The sequence below is a fragment of the Thunnus maccoyii genome, unplaced genomic scaffold (genome assembly GCF_910596095.1).
Source record: "Thunnus maccoyii unplaced genomic scaffold, fThuMac1.1, whole genome shotgun sequence".
NCBI classification, from domain to species: domain Eukaryota; kingdom Metazoa; phylum Chordata; class Actinopteri; order Scombriformes; family Scombridae; genus Thunnus; species Thunnus maccoyii.
In genome coordinates, this window is record NW_024757906.1 from 35,001 (window position 1) to 57,500 (window position 22,500).

A 22,500-nucleotide genomic window follows, 5' to 3' on the forward strand; every position below is an offset into this window, starting at 1 on the left:
TTAATCATCTCACCACCCCTCAGATTTATCTGCTGACCCTTTGGAGGGGCCCGACCCCTAGGTTGGGAACCACTGGACTAAACTAGCTAACTGTATATAAAGTAGTGTAAACTAGCTCCACCTCCAGCAGCTACAACAGTAACATGCTGCTCTAACACTGATGCTTCACTATTAATAATCTAATGATGTCATATATAATAATATATCAGTCAGAGGGACCAAACCACTACTTTTACTGCAATACTTTAACTACATCAAGCTCATAATACTTATGTACTTTTACTGCAATACTTTAACTACATCAAGCTCATAATACTTATGTACTTTTACTGCAATACTTTAACTACATCAAGCTCATAATACTTATGTACTTTTACTGCAATACTTTAACTACATCAAGCTCATAATACTTATGTACTTTTACTGCAATACTTTAACTACATCAAGCTCATAATACTTATGTACTTTTACTGCAATACTTTAACTACATCAAGCTCATAATACTTATGTACTTTGTACTTTGTTAGGATTTTTCATGCAGGACTTTAACTTGTACTGGAGTATTTGTACTTTTACTGCAGTAAAGGATCTGGTTATTTCTTCCACGTCTGTTAGTTTGTCAGTGTTTTATTTAATAACTTGATGAAAGTCACCAACTGCAGCTTTTATTCTCTTAATCATGATTAAATCTGAGATGTTTTTACCTGTGAGGGTGCTGTGTGGTCCTTTCTGTCTCTTCCTCTCTTCTCTCAGTCTTCTGCACAGAATCTCAACCACACCTTTCTTGGTCACATGGAGGATCCCCAGGTTGCTGAACCTGCAGGAACACATAGTTTATATTCCCAACTGTTGAAAACATTTTTATATTGTTCTTTTATTTTAAACATAAATGTTCCTCAGCTCGTTAAGTCCTGTTGCTGCACATCTTAAACTGATGTGTGTCAGTTTTACTTTACTCACTTATTTATTCACTTACTGTATATATTTATTTTCTTTCAATCAAAGTTAATTCTTCAGCAAACAGCAACAATATTTAGCTCCCTTGTTCCCTTTTCATGTTGTGTAAAGTTTTAATTGTATTTTTTGGAAGTCAGTCAGTTTATGAGTCACTTCTTTAATAAAATTTCCCCTTGAAGGTTTCAATCTGTGTAATCCTCCTTGTTGTTGATTCATGGTGTGTACTAATCTTTTATCTCATCATCATGAATTAATTAACAAATCTTTTCTTTGTAATTGTTTTGGGATTACACTCCTGTGATTCTTGGGACTTTTTGAACTTGGAATTTTAAAAACACCAACTTCCTCTTTGAAGTCATGAAAACTTTCCTCCCTGACTGCTGTTTGTTCTGTTTGTGATGATTACGGAGCTTCGGTTTGAAATGTCGATGAACGCAGCGCTCTGATTGGATACTGACGAGGCGGTGAGGTCGTTGGGGCCGATGTCGAGTGTGCAGGTGCCCTTCTCGGTACAGTGACGTCCCACCAGACTGTGAGCGTGGACCTGAGGAGGGTCGGTGTGGGTCACCAGCTGGACCTCGACCCGGGCATGACCCACGTAGTTATTAATCTGACACATGGACAGAAAACAAACACAAAATCACAATGAAGCTGAAAAGGCAGATTTACTACATAAAATAAACCAGTGAAACTATAAATAACGAGAAACTGACAAAATGTTCCTTAAAGCTGCAGTAACTGATGTTTTTATCCACTGTAAACAACATCTGACATGTGGTATCATCATCTTATAATGTAGCTGTAGCTAACATGTTAGCAAACATTAATAATAGTTAATAATGACTTGTGGGGTTCCTCAGGGTTCTGTTCTCGGTCCTTTTATAGTTTAAATTTACATGTTAACATGTAACAACAGAACATGTTGACAATATCCTCAAAAATATCTCAAATGATGACAAGTTTCATGGAGTTTAGGGAACCAAAACCACTTATTAAAACTTTTGGGACAATATACGCAACAAGCTGAAAACAGATCTGACATATTCTCTGAATGTCAGGATGCTGTTCAGGGATCATTCTGGTGATTATTATATTATTATTATATATTATGTTATTTTTTTCATGTATGGATCCAAAGCAAAGACTGTAAAAAATAATTGACGTAGCCACCGTGAAGTCACCTGTTGGTTTGTGGATTCCAGAGTTTGCATTTTGACCGTCGCCATCTTGGATTTTTGGAGCCAGAAGTGACCATAATTGGACGAGAGGGTGGAGCTGATCTTAAAACTAGCTGCTAGCTTGGTTAGCATGGTACATTTACAGACTATGGTTAACTGTGACAATGCTAATGCTAATTTTCACTAAGAGGCTTAAAACCATTAAGACAAAACGCACTCATTACTATTACTATTACTAACGTCCGACTCCTTAGAGGATCTTTTAGTTCAACCAAAATGTTACAACTAACTTTCATTGACTGAAAACGCACTGAAATAGCGACAGTTACACCTATACTCTGTAAATCTGTGGTTACGCTATGGTTATGTTACCTAACCAGTGTTGTCACTATGGTAACACCTGTCACTCAAAGCGGCCACGGCCTTAATTCACCCTCCGTACAGTTGTCATGTTTTAACATGGGGGTCTATGGGGATTGACTCACTTTTGGAGCCTCAAGTGGCCGTTAGAGGAACTGTAGTTTTTGGCACTTCCACGTTGGCTTCATGTTTCAGGCCCAAGTGATCCAAACCAACAATGAACTGATCCACTAACAAGTACTGTGTGTGTATCAAAGCCTCATATATCTGATTCCTCCGTTGTTGTTCCAGAAACTATTAAAAACACATCAGTGAGTCTCACCGCTGCACTGGTGACATGTTCCTTCATTATAAAGAGTTTGGTCACGTTAGTTTGTTTAGAAACGGCTCCAAAGACTAATAACAGCATCGTGTTTCAGTCTCCAGAGAGTAGTTCTGTGTACGGCAGACGCTACTGAGCATGTGCAGGAACGCGGCTTTGTTTACAACTTCACTAGCTTGGCTGCCTGTACGTTTGATCCCGCTCACTGTCACAGCCCAGATTGAGTTAAAAAAACTTCCCTGTAGGTCTGTATCTGTCCTCCCGCCTGCTCTTGCTGTTATTATTTCTGATAGGTCCGTTAATGTAAACAGAGGTATCTATAGAGCCAATCTTAATAACCTCATCCCCATCATTCTCAATCATAATAACTCACATGCTCTTAATTTTGCCTTATTGAATGTCCAAAACATGGTTAGATACAAATAATTTTTTCACTCTGCATATGGCGTCACCCCACAGTTAGAACTTTCTGCACACTGCAAGGCAGGAACAACCAGGTGGGGGAGTAGCAGCCATTTCTCCGACTGTTAAAACTACATTTATAATTCTACAGTGTCCCCCACAGTCTGTTTTAATGAGCTATTGCAGTTTGTTAAGGAGCCAACTCATCAGCACGGACACATAATTGACCTCGTCATCTCCATGGATACTGATATCAGAGTGAGCGCTGTCACTGATGTTACACTGATGTTGTACTCTTAGATGCTGATCGCCAGTAGATTTTGCCAAGAAATTGTTCTTCACTGCAGTGTTTTTGCTTTTATCTGAGAGCAGCAGCTCTGATGACCTTGCCAATCATTTCAGTTGTCTTCTGTTACAGTATCAATAATGAGAGACATCAGTTTAACAAATGAGACAAAAACCTAACACTTGTTTGTTTAATTATTGAGGAAAATGATCCAATGTTACATATGTGTGTGTGTGAACCTCTAGGATTATCATTTCATTTGAAGGGGAAATTAGAGTCGGGTGTTTCAATCAATGAGATGACAATTCAGTGTGAGTCTGGGAGGCCCTGCCTTATTTAAAGAAGAGAAATCTGGGTCTTCACTGTCAAACTCTGAGCTTCACAACACAGGTTTGTGGAAGTGTGTCATGGTTCAAACAAAGGAGATTTCTGAGGAGCTTAGAAGAAGAGTTGTTGATGCTCACCAGGCTGGAAAAGGTTACAAAACCATTTCCAAAGAGTTTGGACTCCACCAGTTGACTGTCAGACAGACATCCAACAGCACTGTTAACCTCCCCAGGAGTGGTCAAACAACAAAGATCACACCAAAAGCAGGTGTGTAATAGTCCAGGAGGCCATAAGGGACCCCAGGGTAACATCAAGGAAACTAAAGGTCTCTCTTGCAGTGGCTACAGTCCATGTTAATGAGTCCACCATCAGGAGAACATTGAACATCAGTGGTGTTCATGGCAGAGCTGTAAGGAGAAACCCACTACTCTCCAAACAGAACTTTGCTGCCGTCTGCGGTTCACTGAAGACCACGTGGAGCCAGAAGGTGATTAGAACAATGTTCCAATGAGCAAACACTGCATTCCAGCATAAGAACCTGAACCCATCTGTGAAACATGGTGGTTGTAGTATCATGGTTTGAGCTGCTTTGCTGCCTCTGAACCAGGACAGCTTGCAATCATTGATGGAGCTGTGAGTTCTGAGTCGTACCAGCAAATTCTACAGGAAAATGTCAAGGTATCCGTCTGTGAACTGAAGCTCAACAGAAACTGGGTCATGCAGTAAGACAACAACACTAAACGACAAGTTGTTCTACCAAAGAACGGTTAGAGCAGAAGAAAGATGATGTTTTGGAACGGCCGAGTCAAAGTTCTGACCTTAATCCCAAAGAAATGCTGTGGAAGGACCTGAAGCAGACAGTTCATGCAAAGACGCCCACCAGCATCCCTGAGTTGAGACTGTTCTGTGAGGAGGAACGAGCTAAAATCCCTCCAAGCTGATGTGCAGAGCTGATAAACAGTTACTGGAAACGTTTGGTTGAAGTTATTGCTGCAAGATGGGGTCACACCAGTTACTGAAAGCAAGGCTTCACATACTGTTGCCTCCATAAATATGTAAGATTGGATCATTTTCCTCAATAAATAAATGAAAAAAATGATTTTCCTTTTGTCTCATTTGTTTAATTGGGTTCACTTTGTCTAGTTTTAGGACTTGTCTTAATATGATCATGTTTCAGGTCATAAGTTTTCAAGCAGCGCTGTACATCAGGCTTTGATACACACACAGTACTGGTTAGTAGATCAGTTCATTGTTGGTTCGGATCCAAACATGAAGACAAATATAGAAAATCAGCAGAATGATCCTTGAGGTTGTTGTTGTGTTGTTTCAGTGTTAACAGGGTGTCGCTGTTGTTACCCACCTTCACGGTCGGGTAGGTTCTCCTGTTCTTTTCGCTGGAGGCCCCTGGGAGCCCGCCATGGGACGGACCCTCGCACTCATAACGGAAACGAAAGCCCCTCTGAGAAAAGACAAACACATTTCAACAGTTTAACAGCTTTGCAGCTCATTTTTCTTCAGAGTGGACATAAGAAGGCAGCTGCTCAGCTTTGTACATCCGCTGATTGCATAAACATGGTTCTTCTTCTTCTTTCCTCAAACCAAAACTAATTCATTTGCATAGTGACAGTCAGAGGACTGGTGTGTCTGTCGCTGAAGTCATGTGACCTTTAGCAGCAGAAACTCCCTGGCGTCCTGCAGGCGCCCTGTCGATGCATCAGTCAGTCCTGTGTTGTTATGACTGTTGGGAAAACCCTGGATTACAGGAAGTGACTGGATCAACCTGATGAGGGGAATCACCTGTGTGTGTGTGTGTGACGTATTCAGATGTCTTGTTTTATTTGACTAACAGTCCAAAACCTCCAAATATTTAGATTTACAAGCATATAAAACACAGAAAAGCAGAAAAACACTGGACAAACCTGAGAAGCTGCAGATATAAAATGCTTTTGCCTGAACAATTAATAGTTTATAAAACAGCAGAGGGCCTAATGTGGGACAATGAAGTATACATTATAAATATTTTTATACCTCTATAACTTTACATGAATATTAACTGTGACTTCTAACTGTTGATTTAATATTTTTGTTTGTCCAGCTGTCCTGTTGAGAGTCACTTTATACACTAAACCATATTTTCATGACAGAAGTTGAACTCTGATCTCACCTGTTTGGGCTCTTCGATGATTTGAATGTAAGGACCATGAGCTGAAACACAAACAGATAAAGTTGTTGTGAGGCTGATCAGGGAATTCAACGTGTTTATTTTAAACTCAGCGGTGACAGTGACTGATGCTTTCAACATCAACTTTCACTGTTTCAGGTGTAGTAAGAAGGTGGACGGAGGTGCTTTCCCCGTGATGAAGGTTCAGGACAGACGAGGTGTCACTTTCTTGTAACTGGAAAGTTCAGAAGTACTGATGATGAGTTCTGTTTTGGTTCTGATAAATCAGTCTGAAATGTCCAAACTCTCATTTCCTAGTATGACTAAAAGGTTGTTCCAGGTAATAAGAGCACTAGATGAAGGTTTTGAGAAGTCTCATGTTTCAAACATAAAGGTACTGGGAATACTTCTGTAAGTACTCGCAGGTACTACGAGGCTCTAGAAAATGAAAAGCTACCAGCAGGAGGTTCAACAGCTTCTACTAAAACTGCACTCAGGCTCTTTAACACAAAGTACAGATATGAGTATTATTATTATTATTATCTGCTCAGCTGAATCCTTGTAGTAAACATGGTGCCACAAAACTGATCCAATAAAACAAATATTAAAGAATGACATGAAAAAAGATTCTCTGTGTGATGATAAACCAACTGGATGTTATATGAGTCGTACCTGTCTCAGGTATGTAAGGTTCAGTCTTGATGTCCACTGGAGGGATGTAGTCGTACGGCATCAAATTCAGCTGCAGCTGAACAACAACAAACATTTTCAGGCTTTAAAACCAGAAGAGAACATCTGTAAATTCACCTGATAATCAATCAGTCGAGCGATCGATCACTGTCTGTCTCTTCATCTTATAGTTTTTCTGCGAAACCCCCCAAAGTTGACATGAAAAAGTCGTCGTTCGGGGTCTTCGGTTAATCATCAGTGATGACATATCTGTGGTATCAGGTATCAATATGATTATCTGATTGATTGTGAGTCATTTCTTCAGCAAAATCTCCCCGAACTCGTCTAGTTTCAGCTTCACTGGTCTAAAGTTTTGCTGTTTTTCTGAATCTTTTTGGGTTTTTTGACTCTTTGAATAATTATTTATATTTCTTAACATTTTATTGACTAAATGAATCAATAAATCAACAGTTACAGTCTTAATCACATAATATCCACAGATATACTGTGTTAAAATGTTTCTATATATTCATATATCTTTATTATATATTATATTTTTATATATTTATATCACAAACTGCAGAATAAACTCTGAACGTGTAGAAAAGATTTGTAGCTGTTGAAATAATTTTTTGACCCTTATTAGACCCCGTACATGTAGAAACTACTTTCAGTCCAGAGCTGCATCGATTAGACGATCAATCGATTAATCGATTAGTCCACTGACAGTAAACAGTTACAGCTTCAACAGATCCAACAAAAAGAAAACTTATCTACAGAACTCTGAACTCAGAACTTTGACCCTTATTTGAGCCCGTACAGGAGAAGATACGCTGCAACGATTAATCGATTGATCAGTTTGTTGAGTGATCGGCGGCAGAATGACGAGTGTCAGTCTGATGGTCTTTGACTGGTCTGGATAACAGGAAGTCTGGACTTGTCATCCCAGCCCCCGTTCATCTCTTCATGAGCTCCGCGGAGCGAACGACCAATCAGAAGGTCGGTGGTTCGATTCCCGGCTCCTCCGGATCCTGAAGCCCGGACCGAAGACCCGAAGGCACCGACAGTGTGTGAATGTGTGAATGTGTGAATGTGTGAATGTGTGAATGTTGACATGTATTGTAAAGCACTTTGTGGTATTTTTAGTCATTTTTAAAAATAAAAACACTAAACATCATCTGGTTTCACTTCTTAAATGTGAAGATTTGAATCTTTTCTGAAAAATGACAAAAGAAGAAGAAGACTTCTCGTTTTCAGTCTGAGAAACTATATTTAGACAAAAACATGAATAAAGAAAATCTGCAGATGAACTGATGATGGAAACCATTAACCAGTGACTGTTGTGATGAATATAATAACATCATAAACACCTTTCAGCCTGAAATGTGACGACTCTTCACATTTATTAATGACTACAGGCAAAGTTTATTTTTATCACGTATGTGTTTATATAATTTATATGTATTTCATCTTTCTCCTTTTTTATAATTATAAATATTTTACTGCCTTCAGTGTTTCTACCTGCTGATGATGATTTTCATCTTTTACAGCTCGTTATAATTTCTTTAAATGTCTGATCGACAGTTTACTGTCATCGTCACATTTAAGTCGCTAAAACATCATTTTTGCTGATAAAATGATTAAATACATGATTCGATTATTAAAATAGTTGCAGATTAATTTTCTGATAATCAACAGATTGATGAATTGATGAGCGGTTGCAGCGTATTTCCTCCTGTCTCTTTGCCTGATGAGGTGATTGTGAATGAAAACAGACTGTATGTATGTTTTATATCAGTCAGAAGATGAAGACGAAGAGTTAAAGCAGAGACTCACCTCGTTGTCGTAGACGTTGATGAACTGAGCTTCAGTCATCCTGCAAACCGACAGTCAGAGAGTCGAGCTGTTAGTGTCGCTGCTGCAGTTCAGTAAATCCTCACAACACCAAACTCATAAACTCTAAAACTCTGAAAGTCCAAAAGTCCAAAAACACCCGACGAGGAAACAAAGAACAGACTGAACGACAGAAACGAGTTTCACTTTCAGAGGCTGAAACACAACACCTCTCTCTCTTCTTCTGCTGTTTTCTGTCTCTCCCTCTGTTTGTCGCTAACCCCCCCCCCCTCCCCTCCCCCTCCTCTGTCTGTTTTCAGTCACTTCCTGGAAGTGGCGAGCTGAGGAAAACCCCCAGAATTCCAGCACCGAGGGGGGGCGGGGCTACAGACTGATGATGTCACTCTGCTGCTGCACTGAAGAGAAACAGTCGACACACGAAGGAGATTTAAAGACCAACAGACACAGGGTTAGGGTTTCTACCAGCTGTTTAACTCCTGGTTGCTGTAAATTCTCCTTCATTAATTATCTTAATTATCTCATTAATTAATTATGTTGCAGCTCATCTCGCCTTCTTACACGGATACAGAATTCATGTTTATTCATTAAAAACCAAACAGCAACACTCAAACTAACAGTTATTCTGTCTGTCCACACAATAACAAACTATATATATATATATATATATATATATATATATATATACACTCTTCCAATAATCAATAAGTAATCAATGTGACGCATGTATCAGGTAACACAGACCGTAAATATGAAATAAAACCTTAACGAGCGCCGTAAACTAAACCTGACAAACTTCAGTCTGAACTCTGATCAGGAGTCAGAAGCAGCCTCTTTAATAAACTTATTGATCCTGTTCCAATCACAGCAGTGATGCTGTTACCACGACAACAGCAGCATCAAACAAGAGCACAAACTCAGACAGAAAACACTTCACAGCTTCTTACTGACGTTGAAGGACTTTCGTTTCCTGAGGAACTTCAGCATGAAGCCCAGACATCACAATGATTTTAGCGTCCGTAACATTTTAACGTTGTTGTATTTGGGTGTCTGATGTTTCTATAAACAGGACGTATTCTACTCATTTCCAGCTCTTTGTTTCTATTCTGGGACTCCACTAGAGCAGCTTTGCATGATTCACAGTTAAAACCTCCTTATTGATCTTCTACTGGCCCTTTATGCAGCGCCTCAGTCCAGCCTCTGTCTCTAACAGGAAGTAGTCTGACCTCCTGTCTCTTAGCGGAGCTTCGTTAGCGCTGCTAAAAACCAGCCGACAACAACATGTGGAGACGTGTGCAGATGTTTGTTAAGCAGATCAGTTCATAATAATGCAGGGAGGAAGAGTACAAGCAGAAACAGCCACAGTGATGATGATGATGATGATGATGATGATGAGCTGCAGGTGACCAGCACACCTCCAACAGGTAAACTACTTATTCTACTGCTGTGTGACGGCTCCGCGAGGAGCAGACGCCCATATAAGGAAACACGTCACCAGCCGACGTCGACTCACCTGAACATAGAAAAACCTGTTATAATACCGATATATATAATACCGATATATATATAATACTGATATATATAATACCGATATATATAATACCGATATATATATAATACCGATATATATAATACCGATATATATAATACCGATATATATATAATACTGATATATATAATACCGATATATATAATACCGATATATATAATACCGATATATATATAATACTGATATATATAATACTGATATATATACTACCGATATATATATAATACTGATATATATAATACCGATATATATAATACCGATATATATATAATACTGATATATATAATACCGATATATATAATACCGATATATATATAATACTGATATATATAATACCGATATATATAATACGATATATATATATATAATACCGATATATATAATACCGATATATATAATACTGATATATATAATACCAATATATATATATAATACTGATATATATAATACTGATATATATATAATACCGATATATATATAATACTGATATATATAATACCGATATATATATATAATACTGATATATATAATACAGATATATATATAATACTGATATATATAATACTGATATATATAATACCGATATATATATAATACTGATATATATAATACCGATATATATATAATACTGATATATATAATACCGATATATATAATACCGATATATATATATATAATACTGATATATATAATACTGATATATATATAATACTGATATATATATAATACCGATATATATATAATACTGATATATATAATACCGATATATATAATACCGATATATATATATAATACCGATATATATAATACCGATATATATATATAATACTGATATATATAATACCGATATATATAATACCGATATATATATATAATACTGATATATATAATACCGATATATATAATACCGATATATATATATAATACTGATATATATAATACTAATATATATAATACTGATATATATAATACCGATATATATATAATACTAGTATATATAATACTGATATATATATAATACCGATATATATAATACCGATATATATAATACTAATATATATAATACTGATATATATAATACTGATATATATAATACCGATATATATATATAATACTGATATATATAATACCGATATATATAATACCGATATATATATATAATACCGATATATATAATACCGATATATATAATACCGATATATATATATAATACTGATATATATAATACTAATATATATAATACTGATATATATAATACCGATATATATAATACCGATATATATAATACTAATATATATAATACTGATATATATAATACCGATATTTATAATACCGATATATATAATACCGATATATATAATACTAATATATATAATACTGATATATATAATACCGATATTTATAATACCGATATATGTAATACTAATATATATAATACTGATATATATATAATACTGATATATATAATACTAGTATATATAATACTGATATATATAATACTGATATATATAATACTGATATATATATAATACCGATATATATAATACCGATATATATAATACTAATATATATAATACTGATATATATAATACCGATATTTATAATACCGATATATATAATACCGATATATATAATACTAATATATATAATACTGATATATATAATACCGATATTTATAATACCGATATATGTAATACTAATATATATAATACTGATATATATATAATACTGATATATATAATACTAGTATATATAATACTGATATATATAATACCGATATATATATAATACTGATATATATAATACTGATATATATAATACCGATATATATATAATACTCTCACTGCAACACACACACACAGTAACACACACACACATGATCCTCTTCTGTACACATGTACATCTGCTCGTCTGATTGGACAATGTGGAGTTACAACAACTTCCTGTTTAATGCCCCAAACATGTTATGGTCAAAATTGATCAGCATGAACGTTCCACAAAAACTAAACAGCTTCACCATCGAACATCACAAACTCGTCCTGCGAGTGTCTTTCTGCTCTGAAACATTTCATCTCAACCTGCTTTCTGCTTTACAATAAACTACAATAAACTACAGTAAACTACAGTAAACTACAGTAAACTACAGTAAACTACTCACGAGACTTTTCTCTGTTTCCTGCTGTAAAGTAAAACAGCTGCTGAAATGACGTGTCCTGACAGAAGAGGAAGACAGACTGGTTAAAGACAAACACACCGACCTGCTTCATGCTCAGACCTGCAGCTTCTTCACTTCCTGTCTGCAGCTCGCTGGCTGTTTGACTTCCTGCCCCCACCCCCCCTCCCGACAGCAGCAGCCAATCAGATCCCAGCAGACACAGCCCTCATTAACATAAAACCACAGCAGATACAGTAAGAGCGAGGCGGCCAGGGGAAGTTTGTGTTCGGGGTATTTCTGCGTGACCTCCGACCTCTGCAGGAATCCACAGAGGTGATTTTACTTCAGTGTTTCTGTGAAACAACTTTTTTGTTAATCTGCTCAAACATCTGCACTCAAACTCCCCAGAAACACCTGAGAGGACAAATAAACTCAGCTTCACGCTGTGTTTGAGCCTGTGTGTTATTTACAGGAATCAAACATCTGAAACCCTCAAACACACCTGAACTGTTCCTGCAGGTTAAACGTCAGCAGCAGCAGCCAGAGTCATAAAGGTTAAAGGTCAACATCATGGAGTCAGTCTGCATCACTTCTCCAAGACGCAGGAACAACCTGCAGCTCTGAGTGCAGCTGAACCGTTTTAACACCTGATATTGATTAACAGCTTTCTGCTGTTGACTCAACATCACAGCAACTGATCAATAACAACTATTGATGAAAGTGAGGTCATTAAAATACTGTATAAATACTGACTGAGGAGACGCACCTGAGAGCCATGACACAGCACACACACTGATGAAGATGAAGATGAAGGCTCAGCTCCCTGCAGGAAGCCGATCTGTTCTTCCTCCTTCAGAGATTTTCCTGCAGACGCCAAACAGGAGTTAATGACCAGCCGAGTGTGTTACTGTGTGTAGTACAGTGTGTAGTACAGTGTGTAGTACAGTGTGTAGTACAGTGTGTGTGTGTTACAGTGTGTGTTACAGTGTGTAGTACAGTGTGTAGTACAGTGTGTGTGTGTTACAGTGTGTGTTACAGTGTGTAGTACAGTGTGTAGTACAGTGTGTGTGTGTTACTGTGTGTGTTACAATGTGTGTTACAGTGTGTGTTACTGTGTGTGTGTTACTGTGTGTGTGTTACAGTGTGTAGTACAGTGTGTGTGTTACTGTGTGTGTTACAGTGTGTAGAACAGTGTGTGTTACAGTGTGTGTTACAGTGTGTGTGTTACTGTGTGTGTTACAGTGTGTAGAACAGTGTGTGTGTTACTGTGTGTGTTACAGTGTGTAGAACAGTGTGTGTTACAGTGTGTATTACTGTGTGTGTTACTGTGTGTAGAACAGTGTGTGTTACAGTGTGTAGTACAGTGTGTGTGTTACTGTGTGTGTTACAGTGTGTAGAACAGTGTGTGTTACAGTGTGTGTTACTGTGTGTGTTACTGTGTGTAGAACAGTGTGTGTTACAGTGTGTAGAACAGTGTGTGTTACAGTGTGTACAACAGTGTGTGTTACAGTGTGTGTGTGTGTGTTACAGTGTGTGTGTTACAGTGTGTGTTACAGTGTGTGTTACAGTGTGTGTTACAGTGCGTGTTACCGTGTGTGTTACTGTGTGTAGAACAGTGTGTGTTACAGTGTGTGTTACAGTGTGTGTTACAGTGTGTGTTACTGTGTGTGTTACTGTGTGTAGAACAGTGTGTGTTACAGTGTGTGTTACAGTGTGTGTTACTGTGTGTAGAACAGTGTGTGTTACAGTGTGTAGAACAGTGTGTGTTACAGTGTGTGTTACAGTGCGTGTTACTGTGTGTGTTACTGTGTGTAGAACAGTGTGTGTTACAGTGTGTGTTACTGTGTGTAGAACAGTGTGTGTTACAGTGTGTAGAACAGTGTGTGTTACAGTGTGTGTGTGTGTGTGTTACAGTGTGTGTTACAGTGTGTGTGTGTGTGTGTGTGTTACAGTGTGTGTGTTACAGTGTGTGTGTGTGTGTGTGTGTGTGTGTGTGTGTGTGTGTGTGTGTGTGTGTGTGTGTGTTACAGTGTGTGTGTGTTACAGTGTGTGTGTGTGTTACAGTGTGTGGAACAGTGTGTGTGTTACAGTGTGTGTTACAGTGTGTGTGTGTGTGTGTTACAGTGTATGTTACTGTGTGTAGTACAGTGTGTGTGTTACAGTGTGTGTTACTGTGTGTGTGTGTGTTACAGTGTGTGTTACTGTGTGTAGTACAGTGTGTGTTACTGTGTGTAGTACAGTGTGTAGTACAGTGTGTGTGTAGTACAGTGTGTGTGTTACAGTGTGTGTTACTGTGTGTAGTACAGTGTGTGTTACTGTGTGTAGTACAGTGTGTGTTACTGTGTGTAGTACAGTGTGTGTGTTACAGTGTGTAGTACAGTGTGTGTTACAGTGTGTGTTACTGTGTGTAGTACAGTGTGTGTTACTGTGTGTAGTACAGTGTGTGTGTTACAGTGTGTGTTACTGTGTGTAGTACAGTGTGTGTTACTGTGTGTAGTACAGTGTGTGTGTTACAGTGTGTGTTACTGTGTGTAGTACAGTGTGTGTTACAGTGTGTGTTACTGTGTGTAGTACAGTGTGTGTTACTGTGTGTAGTACAGTGTGTGTGTGTGTTACAGTGTGTGTGTTACAATGTGTATTACAGTGTGTGTGTGTGTTACAGTGTGTGTTACTGTGTGTAGTACAGTGTGTGTGTTACAGTGTGTGTTACTGTGTGTAGTACAGTGTGTGTGTGTGTGTGTGTGTGTGTTACAGTGTGTGTGTTACAATGTGTATTACAGTGTGTGTGTGTGTTACAGTGTGTGTTACTGTGTGTAGTACAGTGTGTGTGTTACAGTGTGTGTTACTGTGTAGTACAGTGTGTGTGTGTGTGTGTGTGTGTGTTACAGTGTGTGTTACTGTGTAGTACAGTGTGTGTGTGTGTGTGTGTGTTACAGTGTGTGTTACTGTGTGTAGTACAGTGTGTGTGTGTGTTACAGTGTGTGTGTGTGTTACAGTGTGTGTTGCTGTGTGTGTGTGTTACAGTGTGTGTATTACAGTGTGTGTTACAGTGTGTGTGTTACTGTGTGTGTGTTGCAGTGTGTGTGTGTGTTACAGTGTGTGTTACAGCGTGTGTCACAGTGTGTGTTAGAGTGTGTGTCACAGTGTGTAGTGCAGTGTGTGTTAGAGTGTGTGTGTTACAGTGTGTGTGTGCTACAGTGAGTGTGTTAGAGTGTGTGTGTTACAGTGTGTGTGTGTGTTACTGTGTGTGTTACAGTGTGTGTGTGTGTTACTGTGTGTGTGTGTGTTACAGTGTGTGTGTTAGTATGTGTGTTACTGTGTGTGTGTTACAGTGTGTGTGTTACAGTGTGTGCGTGTGTGTTACAGTGTGTGTGTGTGTGTGTGTGTGTGTGTGTGTGTGTGTGTGTGTGTGTGTGTGTATTACAGTGTGTGTGTTACTGTGTGTGTGTGTGTGTGTGTGTGTAATGGAGTCATATCTAAATACATCAGGGGGAATCCCCCTCTCCCCCCTCCCTCCTCTGTGATTATTTGGACTCTTAAAGGGACAGTCCGTCATTTCTCCGTCTTCCCCAGAGTCATATGCTTCATGTTAGCCTAGCTTAGCACAAAGACTGAAAACGGGGGGAAATTGCTAGCGTGGCTCCATCAAGACAGAAAAATCAACCACTACTAAAAACAACAAAAACAACCAGTCGTCCACATGAAGCTCAGATCTGTGGTTTGATCTCTCTCAACCCAACCGGTCAAAGCAGATGGCCGCCCACCAAGAGCCGGGGTCTGCTTGAGGTTTCTACCCGTTAAAGGCGAGTTTTTCCTTACCGCTGTCGCCAAGTGCTGCTCATGGGGGAATTGTTGGGTCTCTGTAAATTAAAGAGAATAGTCTCGACTTGCTCTATGTGAAAAGTGCCCTGAGATGACTTTTGTTGTGATTTGGTGCTATATAAATAAAAACTGATTGATTGATTGATTGATCATGTGACTCCAGAAGCAGTGTTTTCTAATCTGGCGTCTCTATCAGCACGATGACATCATCTGTCTGTGTTTCCCAAACCGTCACACATCACTGTTAATCAATAATGATGTCTGATGATGTCACAACGCTGTGGTTAAGGTCAGGTTAGGTTCAAGTTAGGTTTAAGTTAGGTTCAGGTTAGGTTCAGGTTAGGTTTAAGTTAGGTTCAGGTTAGCTTCAGGTTAAATTCAGGTTAGGTTCAAGTTAGGTTAAGGTTAGGTTCAGGTTAGGTTTAAGTTAGGTTCAGGTTAGGTTCAGGTTAGGTTCAGGTTAGGTTTAAGTTAGGTTTAAGTTAGGTTTAAGTTAGGTTCAGGTTAGGTTCAGGTTAGGTTCAGGTTAGGGTTAAGTTAGGTTCAGGTTAGGTTCAGGTTAGGTTCATGTTAGGTTCAGGTTAGGTTCAGGTTAGGTTCAGGTTAGGGTTCAGGTTAGGTTTAAGTTAGGTTTAAGTTAGGTTTAAGTTAGGTTTAAGTTAGGTTCAGGTTAGGTTCAGGTTAGGTTCAGGTTAGGGTTCAGGTTAGGTTTAAGTTAGGTTCAGGTTAGGTTCAGGTTAGGTTCATGTTAGGTTCAGGTTAGGTTCAGGTTAGATTCAGGTTAGGTTTAAGTTAGGTTTAAGTTAGGTTCAGGTTAGGTTCAGGTTAGGTTCATGTTAGGTTCAGGTTAGGTTCAGGTTAGGTTCATGTTAGGTTCAGGTTAGGTTCAGGTTAGGTTTAAGTTAGGTTCAGGTTAGGTTCAGGTTAGGTTCATGTTAGGTTCAGGTTAGGTTCAGGTTAGGTTCAGGTTAGGTTTAAGTTAGGTTTAAGTTAGGTTCAGATTAGGTTCAGGTCAGGGTTCAGGTTTTCTTGTTTGGGTTAAGATGACTACTTCCTAAAAGTTAGACCACCTCCGTCGTTATGGCAACAATAATAACCACATGGTTAAGGCTAGGGGACAAATAACTAAAACACTAACGTTAGCGGTTAGCTTAGCATAATCTCACTGTAAACTGCATGAATACTACTGATTCTAAAAAACTAGACTTGCAAGCAGGTACAAATTAAACACAAAGTTTAAAACCTGATTTATTTAATTAAATCATTTAATAAAGTCCTGGAGCTGTTGTCAGGGCAACAAGACTTTTCCACATAGGCCTTTTTCACACATGATTTGAGTTATTTTACCACCAAATGACTCGTTTTATCGGAAGAAATGTCGAAATGACGTTAAGTCTACAAACTCGTGCATCATCGCCATCTGCTGAAACAGTCACATGATCAAATGTTCTGCATAATAAGTTCATTCAGTTCAAACTGGGGTCTGTTTACTGGTAAAAGTAGCACAAAAACACAGTCAGTGTTTCTTGAGTGAAGGTAAGGTACATTTTGACAGAGCAATCCCTACTCAGGTTTTCACCTGCTACTTATGGTCTTCCTCACTCAGCTGATCCACCTCCATGAGGACTGAGTGGACTCCATCCACCGATCAAGACCATGAGATGCAGTTGAAAGCTCCAGAAAAAGCCAGTAAGTGGATCTGATCAAACTGATTAATCTGATCAGTCTGATCAATTTGAACAATCTCAAATTAACCTTAAATCAACATCAAATTAACGTCAAATCAACTTTAAACTTTGAAACGATAATTAGTTCATTATTATTATTGTTTGTTTGTTTGTAGTCGTTCAGTGTAGAAGTGACGTAAACATGAACGCGTTTAGCAGGTTTGAAGGTTCCAGTTGTGCGTCTGAGCTCAGCTGATCGTGTTATTGATCTTCAACTGATATTGATCCGTTACTGAATCCGCAGTTTGCATTAAGATCAGTAGATCGATGACTTCAGGTTTCACACCTGGACGAGCAGCACGGATGAAAAGTAGCTTCCTGTCTGATTCTGACATGTTTACAGTCATGTTTATGAATGTTTATCGATCTGTTTACAGTCATGTTTATGAATGTTTATCGATCTGTCCCTGACAAATCATCTAAATAGATACAGATAAAGTAAAGGTGAGTTTACCTGCCTGCTGCTCTGTCAGCCTGCTGTCAGTCTGTCTGTTTGTCCGAAAAACTCAAAACTACCGAATGACGAAACGGCAGAAAACACCTGAGGCTGCTTCCTGTTTGTGCTTTTCAGAATAAAAGCACGGTGGTCTTACTTTGTTATCATTTGGACTTTTAGTTTGTCAGGATCATTCTGCTCTCCTGTTCTGTTGTTGATCTTCTGTCACATCGTTAGTTTAATGAGACTACACTGAATAAATTAACAAATTTAATGTTAATTAAACCACAGACTGGGTATTCTTTCTGATTTTTTAAAGGAAATAATAAAATATTTTCTTTCCCTTTAAAAAGAGAAAGAATATTGACTTTAAATGTCCACACAGAGGAATTATTGATCCACAGAAGGTCTGATTAGTTACACACTGTAAACAATGATCACACAACGTTTTAAAAAACAAAATAATCTTTAAATCATTTTGAATTAGTCTTTTTGATTTTGATTTGAGATAATTTTGTTAAATGACTTCTAATAATTAACTTTCACTCACATGTTTAATCTAAATTATTCTGTTTTAATTACCGAATCTGAACCATTCAAACATTTATAGATTATAGATTAGTCTGTCAGTAAATGAAATAAATGTGCTGTCATGTTCAAACCTGTATTTTCATGTTTTCAGCAGTTAAATGTTTTATGAAAGTATTTTATAAGAACAATAAATGTATTATTTATCATAGTTAATAATAATAATAATAATAATAATAATAATAATAATCGTAAGTATTATTATTGTACTTTTATTTTAAAGTGTTTTTATTATTTAAAAAGCTTTTAATTTGAAACTAAAACCGCTCCACCGGAAGTCACTAACCGCAGCGCAGTCGTGTTGTCATGGTAACCGCAGCCGTCAGTCAGAGCGGAAAGTCCCGCAATGGAGGGGAATTCCGCCGCCACGTGGCAAATCCTGCCCGCTGATTGGTGGAAGGAGGGAGTCCCGCCCACCTGACTGTTTGTATTAAACCTGCTGGAAATAAAGTTTTAAAATAACTTTATTCAGTATTATATGATAATATAATAATGTAATATTATATAAGATCATCAGTTTGAAGTAAAGAAAGTTTGAATGTTAAACTTTTATGTGGATGGTTGAACATTTACTGCAGTACTTTTACATTTAAAGGTATTTGTTTTTTCTTCTTCTACATTTATGTGACAGCTGCTGTTTATACAAACATCAGGTTCATTAATTAGAGTTTAAGATGCTGATGACACCTGAACGCAGCACAACACTGAACTTTACTGAAATATCAACATTTTTATAGTAATTCAACCTAAAATGTTTGTTTTTTTATTTCAACACCTTTTCAGTAATCAATCGTTATATTTCTGAATCAACAGTTCACTCATTAAACTTGTTAAATTAAGTTTCTGAAGAAACATGATCAGCATGTTGCACATTTCCCAGCATGCATTGTTAGAAAGTTACTGCGTGTCTTTAATACACATTCAAATAAATCCTGTTTTTTTCTTTTCATGACAATAAAAACAATACGAACCATGTAGCTCAGTGTCCAAACACTCGATTAATAATGAAATAATAATATAATAATAATAATAATAATAATGAATTCTGACTCCAAACACTTGATTAATAATGAAATAATAATATAATAATATAATAATATAATAATAATTCAGATTCAAACAGACCTGAACTGTTTCATTCATGAACATTTAGAAGAAAAGTTTGTATTTATTGATTTAATGTGAAACCTTCACTCATATTATTAATTTAAAACAAGTTACATTTTACAGAAATAACAAATAAAAATATTATTTATATTTTAACATTCTGATACTTTAAGTAGTTTTTTCAGATTGTTCTTCTGTACTTTTATATGTAATGTCTTAATTTTATAGTTTTATTTCTACTTTGACTTTAACAAATCAGATTTTCAGTCAGAATATGAGATTTGATTGATAGATGGACAGATAGATTGATTGATTGATTGAGTGACTGATAGATGGATTGATAGATGGATAGATAGATAGATAGATAGATAGATAGATAGATAGATAGATAGATAGATAGATAGATAGATTGATTGATAGATTGAGTGATTGATAAACATATTAATGCTCCTCTCAGGATGAATCTGTGGAGTTTTTCTCTCTAGCGCCACCACTTTACTGAACTTTAACTTTAATCTGATGAACTTTTTTCTTTGATTATGATTATGACATTTCCTTCTTCTGTTGGTGTCAGTTTGCAGGAAACGTGTGAGCAGGTTTGTGTCATTCATAGTTTTTATTGATCATGTTTCCTGTGCTTTGTGCTGTGATGCTGCCACCTGCTGGTCAAACATTGCTACACTGCTGCAGAACAACAGAACTTCATTCTGCTTTGGTTTGTATCTACATTATATGCTAATATTATATACTATAACTATGATATATTAATAGTTTCAGATCCTAAAACAAATACCAAGCAAACACAAAATAGTCTTTAAATGATGATTTCTTTATTGAACAGCTGTGTATCGTACATGCAGCCTTGTGAAAAGTGATACTTGTTGTTCCACTTGCAGCTGGATGAGACCAGAACTCGTCTTTGCTTCGTTTCAGACTCAGTGGACGTTTTGCAGCTTGTTGAAGTTTTAAATCAGGATTTCTGCTGTTGACCATCTCTGAGAATCAGGCCTGCGTCTGATTGGTCCAGCTGAACCATATTATCAATAAAGTTTGGTAGATAATTATTACTACTAATACTTTTCACAAAGTTGACACAGCTGTTCAATAAGTAAAATGATCGTTAAAAACTGTATTTTGTGTTTTATGTTAAATTTTGTTTGAAGATCTGAAACTATTTAGTGAGATACAGAAATAGCAGAAATGTAGAGGGCAGCGTATACTGTATATATTATATATATATACACACTGTATATATAAATACACACTGTATATATACATACACACTGTATATATAAATACACACTGTATATATACATACACACTGTATATATAAATACACACTGTATATATTCATATACACACTGTATATATTATATATATATATACACACTGTATATATAAATACACACTGTATATATTCATATACACACTGTATATATAAATACACACTGTATCTATAAATACACACTGTATATATAAATACACACTGTATATATTCATATACACACTGTATATATACATACACACTGTATATATTCATATACACACTGTATATATACATACACACTGTATATATAAATACACACACTGTATATATTATATATATATACACACTGTATATATAAATACACACTGTATATATTCATATACACACTGTATATATAAATACACACTGTATATATAAATACACACTGTATATATTCATATACACACTGTATATATAAATACACACTGTATATATAAATACACACACTGTATATATTCATATACACACTGTATATATAAATACACACTGTATATATAAATACACACTGTATATATAAATACACACTGTATATATTCATATACACACTGTATATATAAATACACACTGTATATATAAATACACACTGTATATATTCATATACACACTGTATATATAAATACACACTGTATATATAAATACACACTGTATATATTCATATACACACTGTATATATAAATACACACTGTATATATAAATACACACACTGTATATATAAATACACACTGTATATATTCATATACACACTGTATATATAAATACACACTGTATATATAAATACACACTGTATATATAAATACACACTGTATATATAAATACACACTGTATACAGTGTATATATTTCTATGTTCATATTTACTGTGTTTGGGTCCATCAATGATTGTTTGGTCACATTTTCTGCTTTGCTGAAGTTACTGGTTTGATAATTTAAAGTAAAACCTGAACAACCAGCAGAGCATCGTTTATATTTCATGATTCAGACAGAAAATCAAACAATAACTGAAACATCAGTGAATCAATCAACACTTTCATCAAACATCAAAAACACTCACATCAACTTCTTCTGTAGTTTTTATTGTTGGTTTAACAAAAGAAGAAATAAAAATTCTGTCACACAGAATCTCAAAGTAGTTTAAATCCCCCCCCCCCCCGGCCCCTCTGCCCCCCCCCCCCCCACCTGAGACAGGAAGCTGGATGAAGCTGTCCAGGTGAGCTGAGGGTCAACCTGACACTCTTCAGGTGTGATGATGTCACAGGTGACGACTCAGCCCTGTGATTCATGTTTGCATAGTAATGCAGG

At 36.6% G+C, this 22,500-nt stretch overlaps 1 protein-coding gene across 1 annotated transcript in view; it reads right to left on the minus strand.

Annotated features, from left to right (window-relative positions):
• Positions 1-18,317, minus strand: part of nfkb2 (nuclear factor of kappa light polypeptide gene enhancer in B-cells 2 (p49/p100)) — a 33,792-nt gene extending 15,475 nt beyond the window's left edge. Inside the window, exons 1-8 of the mRNA XM_042405604.1 lie at positions 18,221-18,317; positions 12,984-13,081; positions 8,499-8,538; positions 6,666-6,741; positions 5,997-6,037; positions 5,193-5,291; positions 1,416-1,567; positions 705-817 (exon numbers count right to left, since the gene is read on the minus strand). Of these exons, the coding sequence (XP_042261538.1) occupies positions 705-817; positions 1,416-1,567; positions 5,193-5,291; positions 5,997-6,037; positions 6,666-6,741; positions 8,499-8,538; positions 12,984-12,994 (532 nt within the window). The 5' untranslated portion in view covers positions 12,995-13,081; positions 18,221-18,317. The remainder of the gene's footprint in view (positions 1-704; positions 818-1,415; positions 1,568-5,192; positions 5,292-5,996; positions 6,038-6,665; positions 6,742-8,498; positions 8,539-12,983; positions 13,082-18,220) is intronic.
• Positions 18,318-22,500: the final 4,183 nt, after the last annotated feature.